Source organism: Motacilla alba, chromosome Z, assembly GCF_015832195.1.
Source record: "Motacilla alba alba isolate MOTALB_02 chromosome Z, Motacilla_alba_V1.0_pri, whole genome shotgun sequence".
Taxonomy (NCBI): domain Eukaryota; kingdom Metazoa; phylum Chordata; class Aves; order Passeriformes; family Motacillidae; genus Motacilla; species Motacilla alba.
In genome coordinates, this window is record NC_052046.1 from 41,105,411 (window position 1) to 41,120,360 (window position 14,950).

At 38.9% G+C, this 14,950-nt stretch overlaps 1 protein-coding gene across 1 annotated transcript in view; it reads left to right on the top strand.

Moving 5' to 3' along the window:
* Nucleotides 1-14,934, top strand: part of ACO1 (aconitase 1) — a 35,595-nt gene extending 20,661 nt beyond the window's left edge. The window contains exons 8-21 of the mRNA XM_038123648.1: nucleotides 684-855; nucleotides 1,283-1,383; nucleotides 2,360-2,476; nucleotides 3,734-3,893; nucleotides 7,010-7,145; nucleotides 7,950-8,034; nucleotides 8,319-8,475; nucleotides 9,019-9,143; nucleotides 9,903-10,007; nucleotides 10,700-10,842; nucleotides 12,245-12,392; nucleotides 12,822-12,944; nucleotides 13,879-14,064; nucleotides 14,806-14,934. Coding sequence (XP_037979576.1) covers nucleotides 684-855; nucleotides 1,283-1,383; nucleotides 2,360-2,476; nucleotides 3,734-3,893; nucleotides 7,010-7,145; nucleotides 7,950-8,034; nucleotides 8,319-8,475; nucleotides 9,019-9,143; nucleotides 9,903-10,007; nucleotides 10,700-10,842; nucleotides 12,245-12,392; nucleotides 12,822-12,944; nucleotides 13,879-14,064; nucleotides 14,806-14,919 — 1,872 coding nt within the window. The 3' untranslated portion in view covers nucleotides 14,920-14,934. The remainder of the gene's footprint in view (nucleotides 1-683; nucleotides 856-1,282; nucleotides 1,384-2,359; nucleotides 2,477-3,733; nucleotides 3,894-7,009; nucleotides 7,146-7,949; nucleotides 8,035-8,318; nucleotides 8,476-9,018; nucleotides 9,144-9,902; nucleotides 10,008-10,699; nucleotides 10,843-12,244; nucleotides 12,393-12,821; nucleotides 12,945-13,878; nucleotides 14,065-14,805) is intronic.
* Nucleotides 14,935-14,950: the final 16 nt, after the last annotated feature.

Below are 14,950 nucleotides of genomic sequence, written 5' to 3' on the forward strand. Positions count from 1 at the left end.
TTTTTGAGGTCACCACTTAAAATAGGGCAATATAAAATCTGGAAACCAGACAGTAAGCATTGCAGTTTTATTTCTTCCATGTGCAGGCATTTGACTCTTGTAATATATTTATAGTATGTTTACTCATTCTATGCATTGTCAGTGAATTAAGAGTATTACTGGGTCAGCATTAGTGTTGTTGGAAGTCAGAAATATGGTACAGAAGTTCATCATGGAATGCTCTCTACAGAGATAGCCTTTTGAAGGTCTACAGACCTTCAAAAGCAGAAAGCCAACATTTTTTCATCATTTAATTCAAATGTTGTGTGTGTTCAGTTTGACTCATTTACATTTGGTTCTCCCTCTTTTTCCATCTTCCTGGGTTTGCTGTGTGAAGACTCCCCACAGTTTTTTTCCTCTTAGAACATCATGTTGGGAGAAATACAATTGTAAGACAGTCTAGTTTAAATGAAAGGAAGAGCAAGTTTTAGAAGAAATATAGTCCTATGTTGTACCTTATTAATGAAACTTTACATCTCTGTGTCCTCATCTTCATGATTTAGTTTAACAAAAGCTTCTTGGTTTCAAATGGCTGTAGAAATCTTCACAAGAGATTTCTCTGAGTCAAAAGCTGGATTTCATAACAGACATACTCATGTCTTTCAACATATAACAATGACGCAGGCACTGTATTTCTATAACAGCATCTTCGCCAAGTTGGAGTCGTGGGTAAATTTGTGGAGTTTTTTGGTCCTGGTGTTGCCCAGCTGTCCATTGCTGACCGAGCCACCATAGCCAATATGTGTCCAGAGTATGGAGCAACAGCTGCCTATTTTCCAGTGGATGATATTAGCATTGGGTACCTAATACAAACTGGTGAGTATAAGAAGAGACCACAAGTTAAGGGGTAATTGAAAGGATGCCAGGTCTGTATGACATTAGCAGTGGGATTGAATCAGGTGAAGCCTTCTGAGCCTCAGTTCATTTTATTGGTATTTACTTATTGAAACTAGTTTTTGCACTTAGGATGCATGTTTAGGAAGAGCTGAGTGTTGGATTTATGGCAGCCTGCCAGAAATCTGAACCTAGATGACAGAAATAGGAAGCTAAGATTTTGTTCTGCAAAAGCCTAAGCACTAAGTCTGTTCAATTGGTTTGTTTTTACTGGATCTCTAATATTTGTCTTGAAAGGGTCTATTGACAGGCATGCCTGTTATGCACTTTTTTTTGTTCTGTTCTGTCAGATGGTGTCTCCTCTGTTTCACTTGCATTTTGGTTTTGCTGTATCTGGCTTTCATTTTAGGCCGTGACAAAGAGAAGGTTATGTGCACAAAAAGGTATCTTGAGGCTGTGGGAATGCTAAGAGATTTCAAGAACTCTTCTCAAGATCCGGACTTCACACAGGTTAGGAACTACTCTGTTTTCTGGCTCCTTGTTTTATGCCCTGTCCTATTTTATTGTGACAATTGTCTGTTTTTCACAGAAAACTAAGAGTAGTCAAGGGATTCCTTGTCCTTTGCTTTGGTCTGCACAGCTGTCTTGTTTTAAGACCCAGTGGAATGAGACAGCTGGCTCTTCAGGTGTGAAAACTTAGACGTAGGTGTAGATTGGCTCTCGGTTGACCTCCAGCTGGTGCAGATTCTTCAGTTTGTTAGATGGAGCTTTGAAAAGTCCTTTCAGATTGAAGGATACTCTGAATTTTAGCTATGGAGATAATGTGGATGTTGTATGTGTAAGCCTTGTTTGCAGGTTTTTTCTGTTCAGTCAGTTATTTTACTGTGTGAATCAGGACCCTTAGAAGCCTTCTGTGGTAACCACAGAGCACACAGATAATTTTTTGTGCAAGAAAATTAAGATCTTACTCTGTGTCCAGGAAAGTCAAGAATATTCCTGATTTTCTCTACTGTAAAATTTTATCTTGTAACTTGTGTTTGGGTCTGCATGATTATTCAAAAACCTTAGTAGATTTGGAAGGATGTTGCACATTATGGAACCAAAGTTGGAAAATGAGTGAGGGGTAGATGAATAGTCTGCTTTGTTTTGTATCAGTTTCAGTATTTCTTCACATCATTTTTTAACCGGCTTCTACCACTTGAAAAGACGAATTTAAAAATAATTTATAATGCTTAGATGCTTTAGTTTCATTGGGTCTTTCAGTAATTTTAGTACTTTTGATAGCCATACGTGTGAGCTGGCAGTGTCTAAAATTAGAAGTGTTCCTTTTCTTCTGCTCTTCCCATTCTTACATTTCTTCAATAATTTCTGAAAATAATGATGTGGAGACTTAGCATTGATTCAACAGCAGAGGTAAGCATACCTGTGGCTTACCTGGCTTCAACTATCCGGCAGTGCCCAACCACTCTCTGTCTTACTTGAACAGGTTGTTGAGTTGGATCTCCATACTGTTGTGCCTTGCTGCAGTGGACCAAAAAGACCTCAGGACAAAGTTGCTGTGTCAGATATGAAGAAGGACTTTGAGACTTGTCTGGGAGCCAAGGTAGGGACTGGGAACATTTGGGCAAACAAACTAATTCATGCTTCTGAAAGCTGTCTGGTGTTCAGGAACTGTGTTTTGGGGTTGCGTGTTGTTTGTTTGCCTACTGAAAAATAAATGAGGATATTTGACTTCAGTTTTGAAGGTGACAGAAGCAACAGGTAGTTTATGATGTTGCTTCTCTTGCATTAGAGTGTTCATGCCCAATTGGAGTAGTATTTCTTTCTGATCTTAGGCCTAACACAATTTTGACATAGACTAGAAATTTCTGAACTCTGCCACAATGGGGGGTTGTTAATAGAGGGGACAAAATGCCTACTGCACTGAGTTCTAAGATAACTACCCAGCTCTTCACCTCTCCAAGTATTCCAAGCAGATTATGCCCCGAATCCACAATGTAATTTTACACTAAGTATTGAATCTGTTCAGCAGAGCAGAACTGCATGTGTCTCTGTGGCTCTTGGATGTTGGTGGTAAAAACAGAAAGCAATGACCACATTCTGCATCATCCAGACAAAAATAGTCACTGAAAAAGGACCTGTATTTATATTTGAATGAACATTCCTGGATACTTAAGTTTTCTAAATCAATTTGAATCTTTACCTAATACAGTAACCACCCTTGTTAAAGCCATTACAGAACTCCAGTGATGTAAAAGAAACGTAAACTACAGCAATTCCCAATAATTCTTGGTTTGTTACATTTTCCAAACTTCATTAGGTGATCTTAAACTTTCAGATCTCTAAATGTAATTTTTTATGGCATGAACAGTGCCTACTTGCTCTTTGGTTTTTTTCCAGCTATCAGACCTTTGCCTCTCAAATCAGCTGCTGGTGTACATTCAAGCTGTTTGATAATCCTGGCTTAAAAATTTTACATGTTATGCTAAAATCTCAGGACTAGATTGTGTGCTAAGACTATATGTGATCAGGAATCTGTAACATCCAGGAGTAAGAAGCATCTGAGAAATCCAAAGAAGGATATATTCATGCAGGAAGAAAATACAAATATGTTTTGCTGCAAAGACTGCCTGTTTTACCTGTAAACAGAGAAGAGGAGAAACTCCAGAAAAAATAATTTTTGTCCATCATTTTGGTTGACCAGAAATGCAACCATCTTCACCATCAGACCTAAAAGCACAGTCATGGATGTGACATGATGCTTTTCATTGGTGAAAAAACAGCCCATACTAATGTTCAGTCAAAATGTTTATGTTGATTTTGGTTCACTCATTTTGATTCTTGCTTTCTTCTCCTACAGCAAGGATTCAAGGGATTCCAAATTGCACCAGACCGACACAACAGCGTAGTGAAATTTAATTTTGAGGGCCATGACTTTGAGCTTGCTCATGGTTCAGTAGTGATTGCTGCCATTACAAGCTGTACAAACACCAGTAATCCCTCAGTTATGTTGGGTGCAGGTAAGCTGATTTGCCTAATGTGCAGTAGCTTCTCTATGGCTCTGATTGTGTGTCCAAAAGACAACAACAACAACACTGATGTAATTCAAGGTGTACAGTGCTGGTTTTCTCATTTGGAGTGTTAAAACTGAGCTTAGTTTCTAAAGGTAGCAAAGGACCTGTGGAAGTGGTAGCTAGAAATGTTAAGTTGACAAAAATTTATTCTTCCTGCACTGTCTTTTCTACAAGCAAGCTGGAACTTAATTAAGCAATACTTTTGACACTTTTCCAAATGCACAGAAGCTGATATATAGAGATAAGAAGAGGCTGTTGAAAGTCAGAGCCAGAACATGGACAGTGGAGAATGGTCTTTTGGGGCAAGTCTGAAGGTGCTCTGATCTGTCAGCAGAGTGAAAAACATACATTTAGCTAGAGGTTGTCCTCTAAAATGTTCACAAGAATCTGGGGGCATGGTAGGTGTGAGCAGAGGAAGCAAATTATATTCTCAGGGATTGCCAGCTTTCAGAGCCTTTTTGTTTACATCTTAACTGCATCCATGAGGAGGCCGGAGGTGAGCTTGGTATGCACCACTACAGAACAGTTAGTCTGACTTGGTTGTATAAAATTTCAGATCAGGAGATTGTTCATTTTTAACACGAGTAGTCCAGGCAGAAAATTTGTCATTCCTAATGTGTGCTTCTGGCAACAAGGGTTCAGTCTGTGCTGGACAAGTTTGGCCCAGTTTCCCAGGTGCTTGGCTACATGTTTACATATTTCTTTCTCTCCTCTGCAAACATACACATGGATGGTATCTGTCACTATATGATAATTGCTGCATAGAGGCTTACTAGTCTGTCAGACTGCTCATGTGATGCAGACTTTATTCCTACAAAGGTCAGAAGGGATGTGCACTGGGCAGTACAAAGGCCCTTCACCAGAGAGGATTACTTCCTGGTTAAAGTAATATAATTTCTGTTTGTTCCTGTGTAGTGCTGGGAAGCTTTCGGTCTGTCAACAGTCACTTTGTGTTTGGCTTTTTGATGTGATATTTATCACTTCTTTTTAGACTAGCATCTATCTTTGCATACTTTACATACCAGCAGTTCACCCCCTCCCAGGACAAAGGTCTTTTAAACTCTAGCAGCTGGTTCGAAGTCCGTCATAAACACATAAAAGATGTGGGGCAAAGGAGAAGCAGAGGAGAGACTTGCTCATTTTTTTACCACTTCTAGAGGAATTGAATTGCGTTCAGAATTGAACAAGGTGTCCCAATCCACTTACCTTTAACAGGACAGCCAGAGCAGCATACCTCTTTCCTCAGGTCCATTCTGCATTATCACAGAAATATATCTGTATTTCTTTCTTCCAAGGATCAAGAAGTAGGTTTTCTCCAGGCAGACTCTGTTTGCCTTGTCTATTCCCTTAATTCTAGGTGGATGTATCCCTCAGTTGTGCCTTTTGAGGATAGCTTCTTGTAGTGTTTGGCTCCCAGGCTAATGACTTGCATTTCTAACCTTCTCTGAAGCAGTAGGGATGCTAAATGCACTTTGAGTGCATTCACTACTAGTATGTAATGCACTGCACCCTCAAGAATGTAGTCTGAAGGACTTTGGTGTATGTGCTCAAATTTAGTGACTATGCTCACCTTTGCTGCCTTCCTGTACAGCAGCATTTATGTTTTGACCTTGACAAGGAAGGAAAAAGTAATTTCTGTCAGTCTCTGATAACTCTTGGTAAACAGCAGTGTTGGGAATACCCACAAGAGATACCCAAAAGAAACACAATAGTTTGACTTTTAGGATGAGGTTTCAAATGAAAGTAAATAAACATACAGTGTTCCCAGTTAAGTGACCAAGCTAAAAAAAATCCAGTATATAAGCATTTTTTTCAAACTACTGCTGTATATCCTGTGCATTATGCAGGGGCTGTGGGGATAGTGGGTATGTGCTGTAGGAACTTTGATAGCGCAATCTGACCTTAAAAAGGTATTGGATTAAGGTTACTCAAAGGAACTGAAGTTCTGGCATTTCCTTTCCAACTTTGAGAGTTTGACTATGCTATCTTTTCAGAACTGGTATAAGCAGCAAGACAGAGGCCAACCCTTTCAAACAGGTTGTCAAACTATCAGTTCCTGGGATGACTATTTGTTCATTGTCTTATTTGCAGAAGTATCCAAGAACTCGAGTTTTGGCAGATTCCTCCAGTAGCTAAGGAACCTCAGCAACTTCAGGAATAGGACAGCTTCTTTAAATTCACATGTGTAAGCCATCTCACACAACACTTAAAAGTGTCATGGTCCAGGTCATGTCTAACAGAGGTGCCAGACAGCTGGCAAAGACAAACCAATTTGATGACATCTTCCTGTTGGAGATCATGTTGGATCAAAGCACAGCTTATGCCTATTTTCTTATCTAAATGAATGTCATATGTGAGGGGGAAAATGCAGCATGGGAATGTGAAGTTTTGCATAGTTTGTCTATCTGCTGCTGCTTTTATGTTCGTCCTGGAAAAGAGCTGGAGAGGACTTGTTCTCTGAACATGCATCTCGGTATGGACAATATATTTCAAAGGAAAGAATTCAGGATAAATGTGTGTCTAGTAAGACCTTCCACTGAAATATCTCTGTGCATAGTAGAAATCCAGGAGTGCTAAAACAGCAATTGTGCAACAAGCTGTGGATTGTGAGATGGCTTGTTTTTGGCCAGCATTGGTGCTCTCATAGCCTTCTGCTTCTGAGGGCAGCAAGTCCTCTGCTGGCAATTGTTTCTTCTCTGAGTTATTACACCATGGTAAGTGGGAACTTAACAGGTCTTCATTGCATTTTTTGTGAGACATTTGTCTTACAAATAGTGCTCTGAATTTTTAATGTCTTCTTGTTGCACCAGTGAGTGCATCTTATTGAATGCAACTTCCATCAGTTTTCTAGTGGAAGAGAAGTTGGAGGCTGGATGTACAGTTCAACAGAGCATTTGTCCTCTAGCTGGTTGTCACGGAATTAGTGCTGTTGACTTGCTGTACCATTTCATTGCTGGTGCCTTTTCTGTTTCCAGTTATTTAATGGTATCTCTCCTAACATGCTTATCCACCAAACTGTCTCACTTCCAGGAAAATCTGCAACTATCCTCTGTATTTTTCAGGATTGCTTGCTAAGAAAGCTGTTGAAGCTGGTTTGACAGTGAAGCCGTACATTAAAACTAGCCTGTCCCCAGGAAGTGGGGTCGTCACTTACTATCTGAGGGAGAGTGGAGTTATGCGTTACCTTTCTCAACTAGGGTAGGAGTGATTTTCTTACCGTTGTCCTATGGCTGCTTAACTAAAAGCATTGTCAACAAGTGTTACTCTTGAGCTAAGAACGACACAAGAACAGACGAGAGACTCAATTGTAAGAGAAAAGAAGCTTTATTACAAAGACTTCTCAAGTTTATATAAACTGATACATTTTACTTGATTAATTAGTTAATACAAAACATCTTTCTCACACACTGTCTTTGAGAAGAACAAGAAAACAAAGTGAAAAAACACCACTTGCAGATCGTTTATACTAACAATCCTACACCTTCCTAAATTTCCTACAGCTCCCTAAAATTCTCACAAACCACTGTGAGAAATGATTGCTGTTTCTCTCTCCCTGATCAAGTTAACATCCACAAACAAGCGATGCAATAGAATAACTATTTCTCTGTACAGCTTAAAAGATACTGGCGGTACCTTAAGGTGTGATTCTGCATGAGTAAACACATTGCTGTTGTGCTGCCTGGCTTTGTACCAGTGATGAAGGCCTGCTGTAACTCCTTGAAGACTTATGTTCTTAAGCAGGAGAATGGGTTATTTTCAAGACTAATTGTTTTGAAACAGTGTAAATGACACTATATTATTGTTCCTCTTGCTAGGTAATTCTGTGTGCATGGACAGTCACTGCAGTGGTAAAAATAGAGCATTTAAAAATCCTGTTCTCAGCAGCATTTAATTTCTTAAAATGGTGTTTCTCTTGAAATTAACAATTGCCATCTGCTGAGTGGTTAAATGTCTTGCTCCAAGGTAGCTTTTTGTTCACCATTATTTTTATACTTTGTATAGGTTTGATGTGGTGGGTTATGGCTGTATGACATGTATTGGCAATAGTGGACCCCTACCAGAGTCTGTTGTTGAGGCCATTACTCAGGTATGCAGTTTTTCCTGTGCAGCTCATTTATGTTATCTGTTCTCTGCTGTGTGCTGTTCTGAGCTGTACTATACTATGTGTTGACTCTTTTCAGCTCTGTACAAAGTGAATTCAGTCTATATTCTTTTCTGTGGGAAGAGAATTCTTTTCTGTGTTTTGGGATTGGTCAGGAGACAGTTCTGTGACTGGTCATTGTTGCAGTGCAGTGAGGCTCTGCAGACTTGCTGTTGTGTGTGGATTCTGCAAGCACCTGATCTATCTTTGTCTCAAACTCCATCTTACAGGGAGACCTTGTGGCCGTGGGCGTGTTGTCTGGCAATAGGAATTTTGAAGGGCGTGTCCATCCCAACACCCGTGCTAACTACCTGGCATCCCCGCCGCTGGTGATAGCCTATGCAATTGCAGGGACCATCCGGATTGACTTTGAGAAAGAGCCTTTAGGTAAGACAGTGTTGGGATGCTTCTTTTCACAGCTTATGAGCGAAACTGTTGGGAATTAAGCGCTTTGGAAACATTTGTCCTAGGGAAGTGCTTTGAAGTAGTAAGTACCTCTGGGAGACAAATTATGCAATTGTTAAGAGTCAGAGCAACAGGCAGTCAGAGATGATAGAGAAAGAATAATGCTCTGGCTTGTCTTCCCTCTAATTTCACTGGGTCATATTTTTGGTTATATCTGGGTGATACTCTTTCAAGAGCCAACCTGAGGTAGTAGATTTTCAAAGACCTTCAAGGATCTTCAAAGATCCTTTCTAGCATAAATGATTCTATAAATTATTCTGGAAGGCCATTGGAAGTCACAAAAGAAGGGTTATGTACAAGTGTTATCAAGTTTGTGACTCAGTGTTCTGTCAGACCTTTGAAGTGAAATAAACGGTGTCTTATGAGTGTTACAAGGAACATATAACTAGAGAACACAGTGGTAAACTTCTCTTTCTTCTTAATGAAAAATATATGCAATGAAATTGACAATACCATGTTACACAGGAATAAATGCTTCGGGGAAGAAGATTTTCCTGAAAGATATCTGGCCAACAAGAAATGAGATTCAGGCTGTTGAGCGTCAGTTTGTTATTCCTGGGATGTTCAAGGAGGTCTACGAAAAAATAGAGGTGAATTAATCCTCTTGGCAGTAGTTTGATTGATGTACTATGCTATTCTGAAGATATTGAGTGATAATGCAATTAACCTTTTTCAAATCTAGGTTTTGCTCTTGTTCTGACAGATATTCAGATGAGGTTGGGTTGTTGTTTTTTTTTTTTTAATCTTCTGGATAATTAATTCATTCTTTCAGACAGTCATGTTTTGAAAATTGCTCCTTATGATATTTTAAATGTAACATGTAGATGATGTGTTTTCAACAGCCACCCCCAGCTGATACCAGAAGATGGAATATTCCAGCTTCACAGATGTTTGATTTTTTTTCAGCTGACATAAAATTCATTTGCATTAACTAGTAGGATTGATATTAGAAAAAAGACTTGATAATGTCTTCCTGCAAATCTTTCTCAAGTTTTGAAACAAAATATTCTTACAGTTTTTATGTTAGGGAAGCTTCTTAAGATTACTTAAAATACAATAGACAATTATCGAGTGTATACCTGTGTACGTAATACAGGTTATTCTCAAAAAACAGGATGAATGTGTCTTTTTTTGCAATGAAATTAGGATTTTCTGAATCTTTTAATAGATAGAATCATCAAAAAACACGCCCAAAAGTAATGCAGATAGTTATGTGCATTTTCCAAAGTGCTCTAAGAAATACATAAGGCTTTTACTAAGTCTAATTTGTAATTTTACCTGGATTCTGATGTAATTATGTTGCTTCTGAAAACTTAGAAATCAATGAGAGGATTTTGTATGTTTTTCAGACAGTAAACAAAGCTTGGAATGCCTTAGATGCTCCTTCAGATAAACTGTATACTTGGAACCCCAAGTCTACTTATATCAAATCTCCTCCTTTCTTTGATGGTCTGGTATGTACGTGCTTTCCCTTTGAAATCAAGCCAAAGTGTGCAGTGATCTTGACTCATATTGAAGGAGAAGGAAAGCCACTTCAAGGGGCCTGAGAGGATTCATAAAAGCCTATTGAGGCCTTGGTTCTTAAATGTTAGAATTGTGCTATTGTGTTCATTTTAATACAAAGACATGAGTGAATCTCGAAATTGTAAGGATTCCCTTTCACTTCAGTGCTCTTGAAAAGTCCCGTTTTCCTTTTAAGTTGAAATACTACTAAATAGTCACAAAGTAAGTGAAGAAAAACAACAGGAAATTAAATGCACTGTTTTGCCTGCTTGCATGTTGCACCAAACAGTTCAGTGTTTGAATTGGTAATTCAGTGCCATTTAAAAGTAAATGGAAACTTTAATGCATGCACATGTCTAGGAATTCTCAATTTTCATTCATGTATCACAGGAAGCCTTGGCTGGTTTTTTTTTTTTGTCTGCTATATTTTCTTCATATTTTCTTCATGCATGAACTTGCTGGCAGACAGCCAGGGCATCATATTTGTTCAAGAACATAATGATTTTTAAAAGTGTTGGGTTTTTTCTTTCTCCTAACCTGTATAAAAAGGGAGACTTTATTTTGCAATTTGCACTTTTTTGAGAAAGGTAAAGGAATTATTTTTAATACATTAATTAGTTTGTTTGTATTTACGATGGCTTAGACTTTGGCTCTTCAGACCCCGAAAACAATAGAAGATGCTTATGTCCTGTTGAGTTTTGGGGATTCTGTGACAACTGACCACATATCTCCGGCTGGGAACATAGCAAGAAATAGTCCTGCAGCCCGTTATTTGACCAGCAGAGGGTAAGCACTGCTTTTTGTTCTTGTCATACATTGGGAAGAGAAAACAAACCACTACTGTTATGCCATGTTACAGGCACACACACCTTCTGTCTGTTCACATACACTTGTACACCTTGACAGCTGCCTGGACAACATATAAATTAAGAAAGAAAAGCATTTTTCTTTCTGCTACTTCAGCAGCTCTCACTAAGTGTAAGAAGTAGAATAGAGTGTGTACATCTGTTATCCCTGTAGAGTTAAATAACTTTTCATGGAAATGGGGGAAGAAAACAAGCCTGCACATTTATTCATAAATAAGGGAATCAAGATTTGTCTTACTATCAAATCAAAATGACTGTTTTCATTAGTGCCAAAAATGGGTTTTATATCAATTTCTTCTAGCATGTACAACTATTTCACATATCTAGGCTCTTAGGCACTACAGGACATCCGGAAGTTTAGGTTTCAGTGCAGCTGCAATAACTGGCAAATCTGTTGTGATTGGAGTCCTGTTAAATGTTCATCTTTTTCTATGGCCAGTCTGTCAGTTTAGTACTTGGGGTTCAACTTAAGGCAAGACTAGGACTTACCAAGTTGACCTATTCAGACTTTACAGGTAACATAATGCTTTTATTCTCTGATTTTAGCACTTCTTACAACTTCATTGGTGTTTTGAGCAACAGCACTGACATAAAAAGTCCTAACTCACTAGACCTAATAATTTTGAAAAGAGAATAGATTAAACCAGTGTGATATGCTGAAAACTAACTGCTCTGGACTCTCTGAACTCCCTGCTATCAGTTACTTGGAAAGCTGAATAGTCTCTTACATGCGTTACAAAACAGATGCTGTATGTCATAGCTGTGGTTTGGATGTAGCCCAGTGCAAACAGTCTAATTTTCTGTCATATTCTAGTGCATTTTTTGTTTGCTGGTTAGGCTGGAGTGTCCACTCATTCTTGCATTTCTGTTTGCAAGTGAAATTTTTCTTCTGTAGTTCTAACTTGCAGCAGAGATTCTTGCTGCCTTTTAGATATTTAGCACAGTGCTCTGCCATTGTTATAGATGCTATAGTAGTATAAACAATGAGGATCTTCGGGCATCAGCTGTTAAGAAAAAAACTGTGTTGCATCTGCTGACTTAATGTGAATTATATCCTTGCATCACTGTTGGATACTATTTCTAGGGCAAGAGTTGAGAATATTATGGAAGCTGCTTTTTCTGACCAAACTGTAGCTATGTGTAAATTACTTTTCTTTTCCTTCAAAACATCTCAAAGGAGAAGTATTAGCTGACTGTGTGCTATTGCCAGCATGGGAACATACATACCTGCCTCAGAAACACCAGTTGATTACTTTCTTTTTTTAGAGAAGAGTACTTTTAGTCTAAAACTAACAGTTTCCTTTCTTCTTTTCCCTTAATAGCTTGACTCCTCGAGAGTTCAATTCTTATGGCTCCCGCAGAGGGAATGATGCTGTCATGGCCAGAGGGACATTTGCAAACATTCGCTTGGTCAACAAGTTTATTGATAAACAAGGACCTCAGACGATCCATTTCCCTTCTGGGGAAATTGTAAGTACACATGTTGCTCTAAACTGTGGCTCATTGACAACAGAGTGGATTAGTGCTGGCTTTCCTTCTTACTGGCTTAGGTAATTTACTTCAGTACCTTTTAAGTAAAGCTGATTGAGGGGGGAGGAGCTGACTCAGGGAAGCAGTCACATGTACCTATGCAATGTGATCCTTTCAGGCATATCAGTGGAGAATGTAACCACTGTAAAAGCACCAATGGAAGGTGCAGGTTTGTGCTGGGAGGGAGATTAGACTAGAAGCCACAAAGTGCTGTATTGTCAATGCCCTTAAAGTGCTGCTTTGTGGAAGTTGTGGGCTTCAATTGTTTATATGGGGACACTTTTTTTTCTTCCTTGGCCTGGAACTTCCTTTCCCTTTTGTGATTCCACTCACAAAAAGTTTATGAAGCATTTGACATTTTTATTCCAGCTGGATGTGTTTGATGCTGCAGAAAGATACAAGCAGGCTGGCCATCCTCTGATTGTGCTGGCTGGGAAGGAGTATGGTGCAGGAAGTTCCAGAGACTGGGCTGCTAAAGGACCATTCCTCTTGGTGAGTGGCTACAGTAAACTAGGAGGACAGTATTAACAGTGCATTTATTTGTCAGTAAGACTACTTTATGACTAAATCCTGGGTAGCTCATTCTCACTTTTGGTAGCAAGAGATATTTTGAAATCTCAGCTGCCTCCAAGAGACACAGTAGAGTTGCAAAAGCTATTTAATATTAATAGATCTTGTTCCAACTGGAAGACTTGACTGATCTTCATCTAGAAGTCCACAAGGCTACACTAGAAGGGCAAATTTCTTTACTTCCACTTTCAGTAGCCCCATAAGCATAGGTCTGCTTTCAGCAGCATCCTTAAGCTCACTTAGCAAGGAAACTAGAAAGCGTAAGAGAAGAGTATCAGTGAAAATTAAATTTAGCATGGCTTCACCATGGGAGCCAAATACAGATCCATATACAGTGAAATACCTGTTTCTTTCTTTGTCTATCCAGTCTTACACTGTTTACAGCAAGAACTCTGATTCAAGCTTTGTTGCATTATTAGAAAAATACACAAGAGACTTTGTATTTAAGTTCATCTAGGTTTTTGGAGTTTTTTCCTGGCAATGAGTTTTTGTGTTAAATATATTAACATGTAAAATTTTCAAAATTAATTAAACTGCACGCTGGTGCTTATAGGAGAGCAATACTGAATTTGGAAGAGTAATGGAAATGACTAGTGGTGCTCTGTATAAGACATGTTAATGTGGATGCAGGATTCCTGAGAAAAAGCCTGACTTTTTTGACCCAGGCTTCTTTCAGAGAGGTGTGAAAGTTAATGTACAATCAAGTCATCCTGGACAGTTTGCTGTTAGACAGAGCTGCTGACTCTACCAGTCGCTGGTAAATGAAATGGAGGGGACCACAATCAAGCCAATTTTCTTCTTGTGAGTATAGAAAGACTCTTCTGAACTATGAAATAACTCAACCTGTCTTTCCCAGGGAGTCAAGGCTGTGCTTGCTGAAAGCTATGAGAGAATTCATCGAAGCAACCTAGTAGGAATGGGAGTGATTCCTCTGCAGTATTTACCTGGAGAGGATGCAGGAACTTTAGGACTCACTGGACGGGAGCATTACACAATTATCATTCCTGAAAAACTAAAACCACAGATGAATGTCCAGATTAAGGTATGAGACACCTAAGAGCTGAATTTTCTGAATCACTGTAATTTTACTCAAAATTTTTCTCTTCAAAACATATGCTGTGTCATATAGCAGTCAAATTTGCTTAAAATAGGGAGAAGTATTGAGATGGTGAAGGAAATTAAAACAGTTATTCTAATAAGGGTTAAACTGAAGGAGGGTAGAATTAGGTTAGATACAAGGAATAATTTGAGATGAGGCACTGGAACTACTGCCCAGAGAAGCTGTGGATTCCTTCTTCCTGGAAGGGTTCAAGGTCAGGTTGGATAAGTCTTTGAGCAACCTTCTCTAGTGGAATGTTCCCTGACAATGGCAGTGGGGGTTCAAACTAGGCGATCCTTCATGTCCCTTCCAGCCCTAACCATTCTGTGATTTACTATGACAGGATATATAATCAGGATGCTCAAACTGTTTTAATTAGCAAAAAGCCATCCTGTATTTTGGACCAGTCACTCAAAGTCCCCTATAAATTTCTCATTTATAAATGAAGCAGCAAATGTAAAGAGACTCCATACTGTGTTTTTTATGGTTTGTTTTAAACCACTTTCCTCTCAAGCAGCTTCCTGTAGTCTTTTGTGGATAGAAGTATTGGTGCCTGTTCACTTTAGCTTTCTATCACAATTTTTTAAGATAACAAAACCATGCTAGTAGCCTTTTTATTTACTGTGATGTCAAGTAACATGTGTAAGGTTCTGCTGCTTGAATGACTTGCTTTGACCCTAACAGCTGGACACCGGAAAAAGCTTTAATGCCATCATGAGATTTGACACTGATGTGGAGCTCACTTACTTCCACAACGGCGGCATTCTGAACTACATGATCCGGAAAATGGCATCCTAATCAAAAACAATTAAGCAAAAAGGTCCAGGTA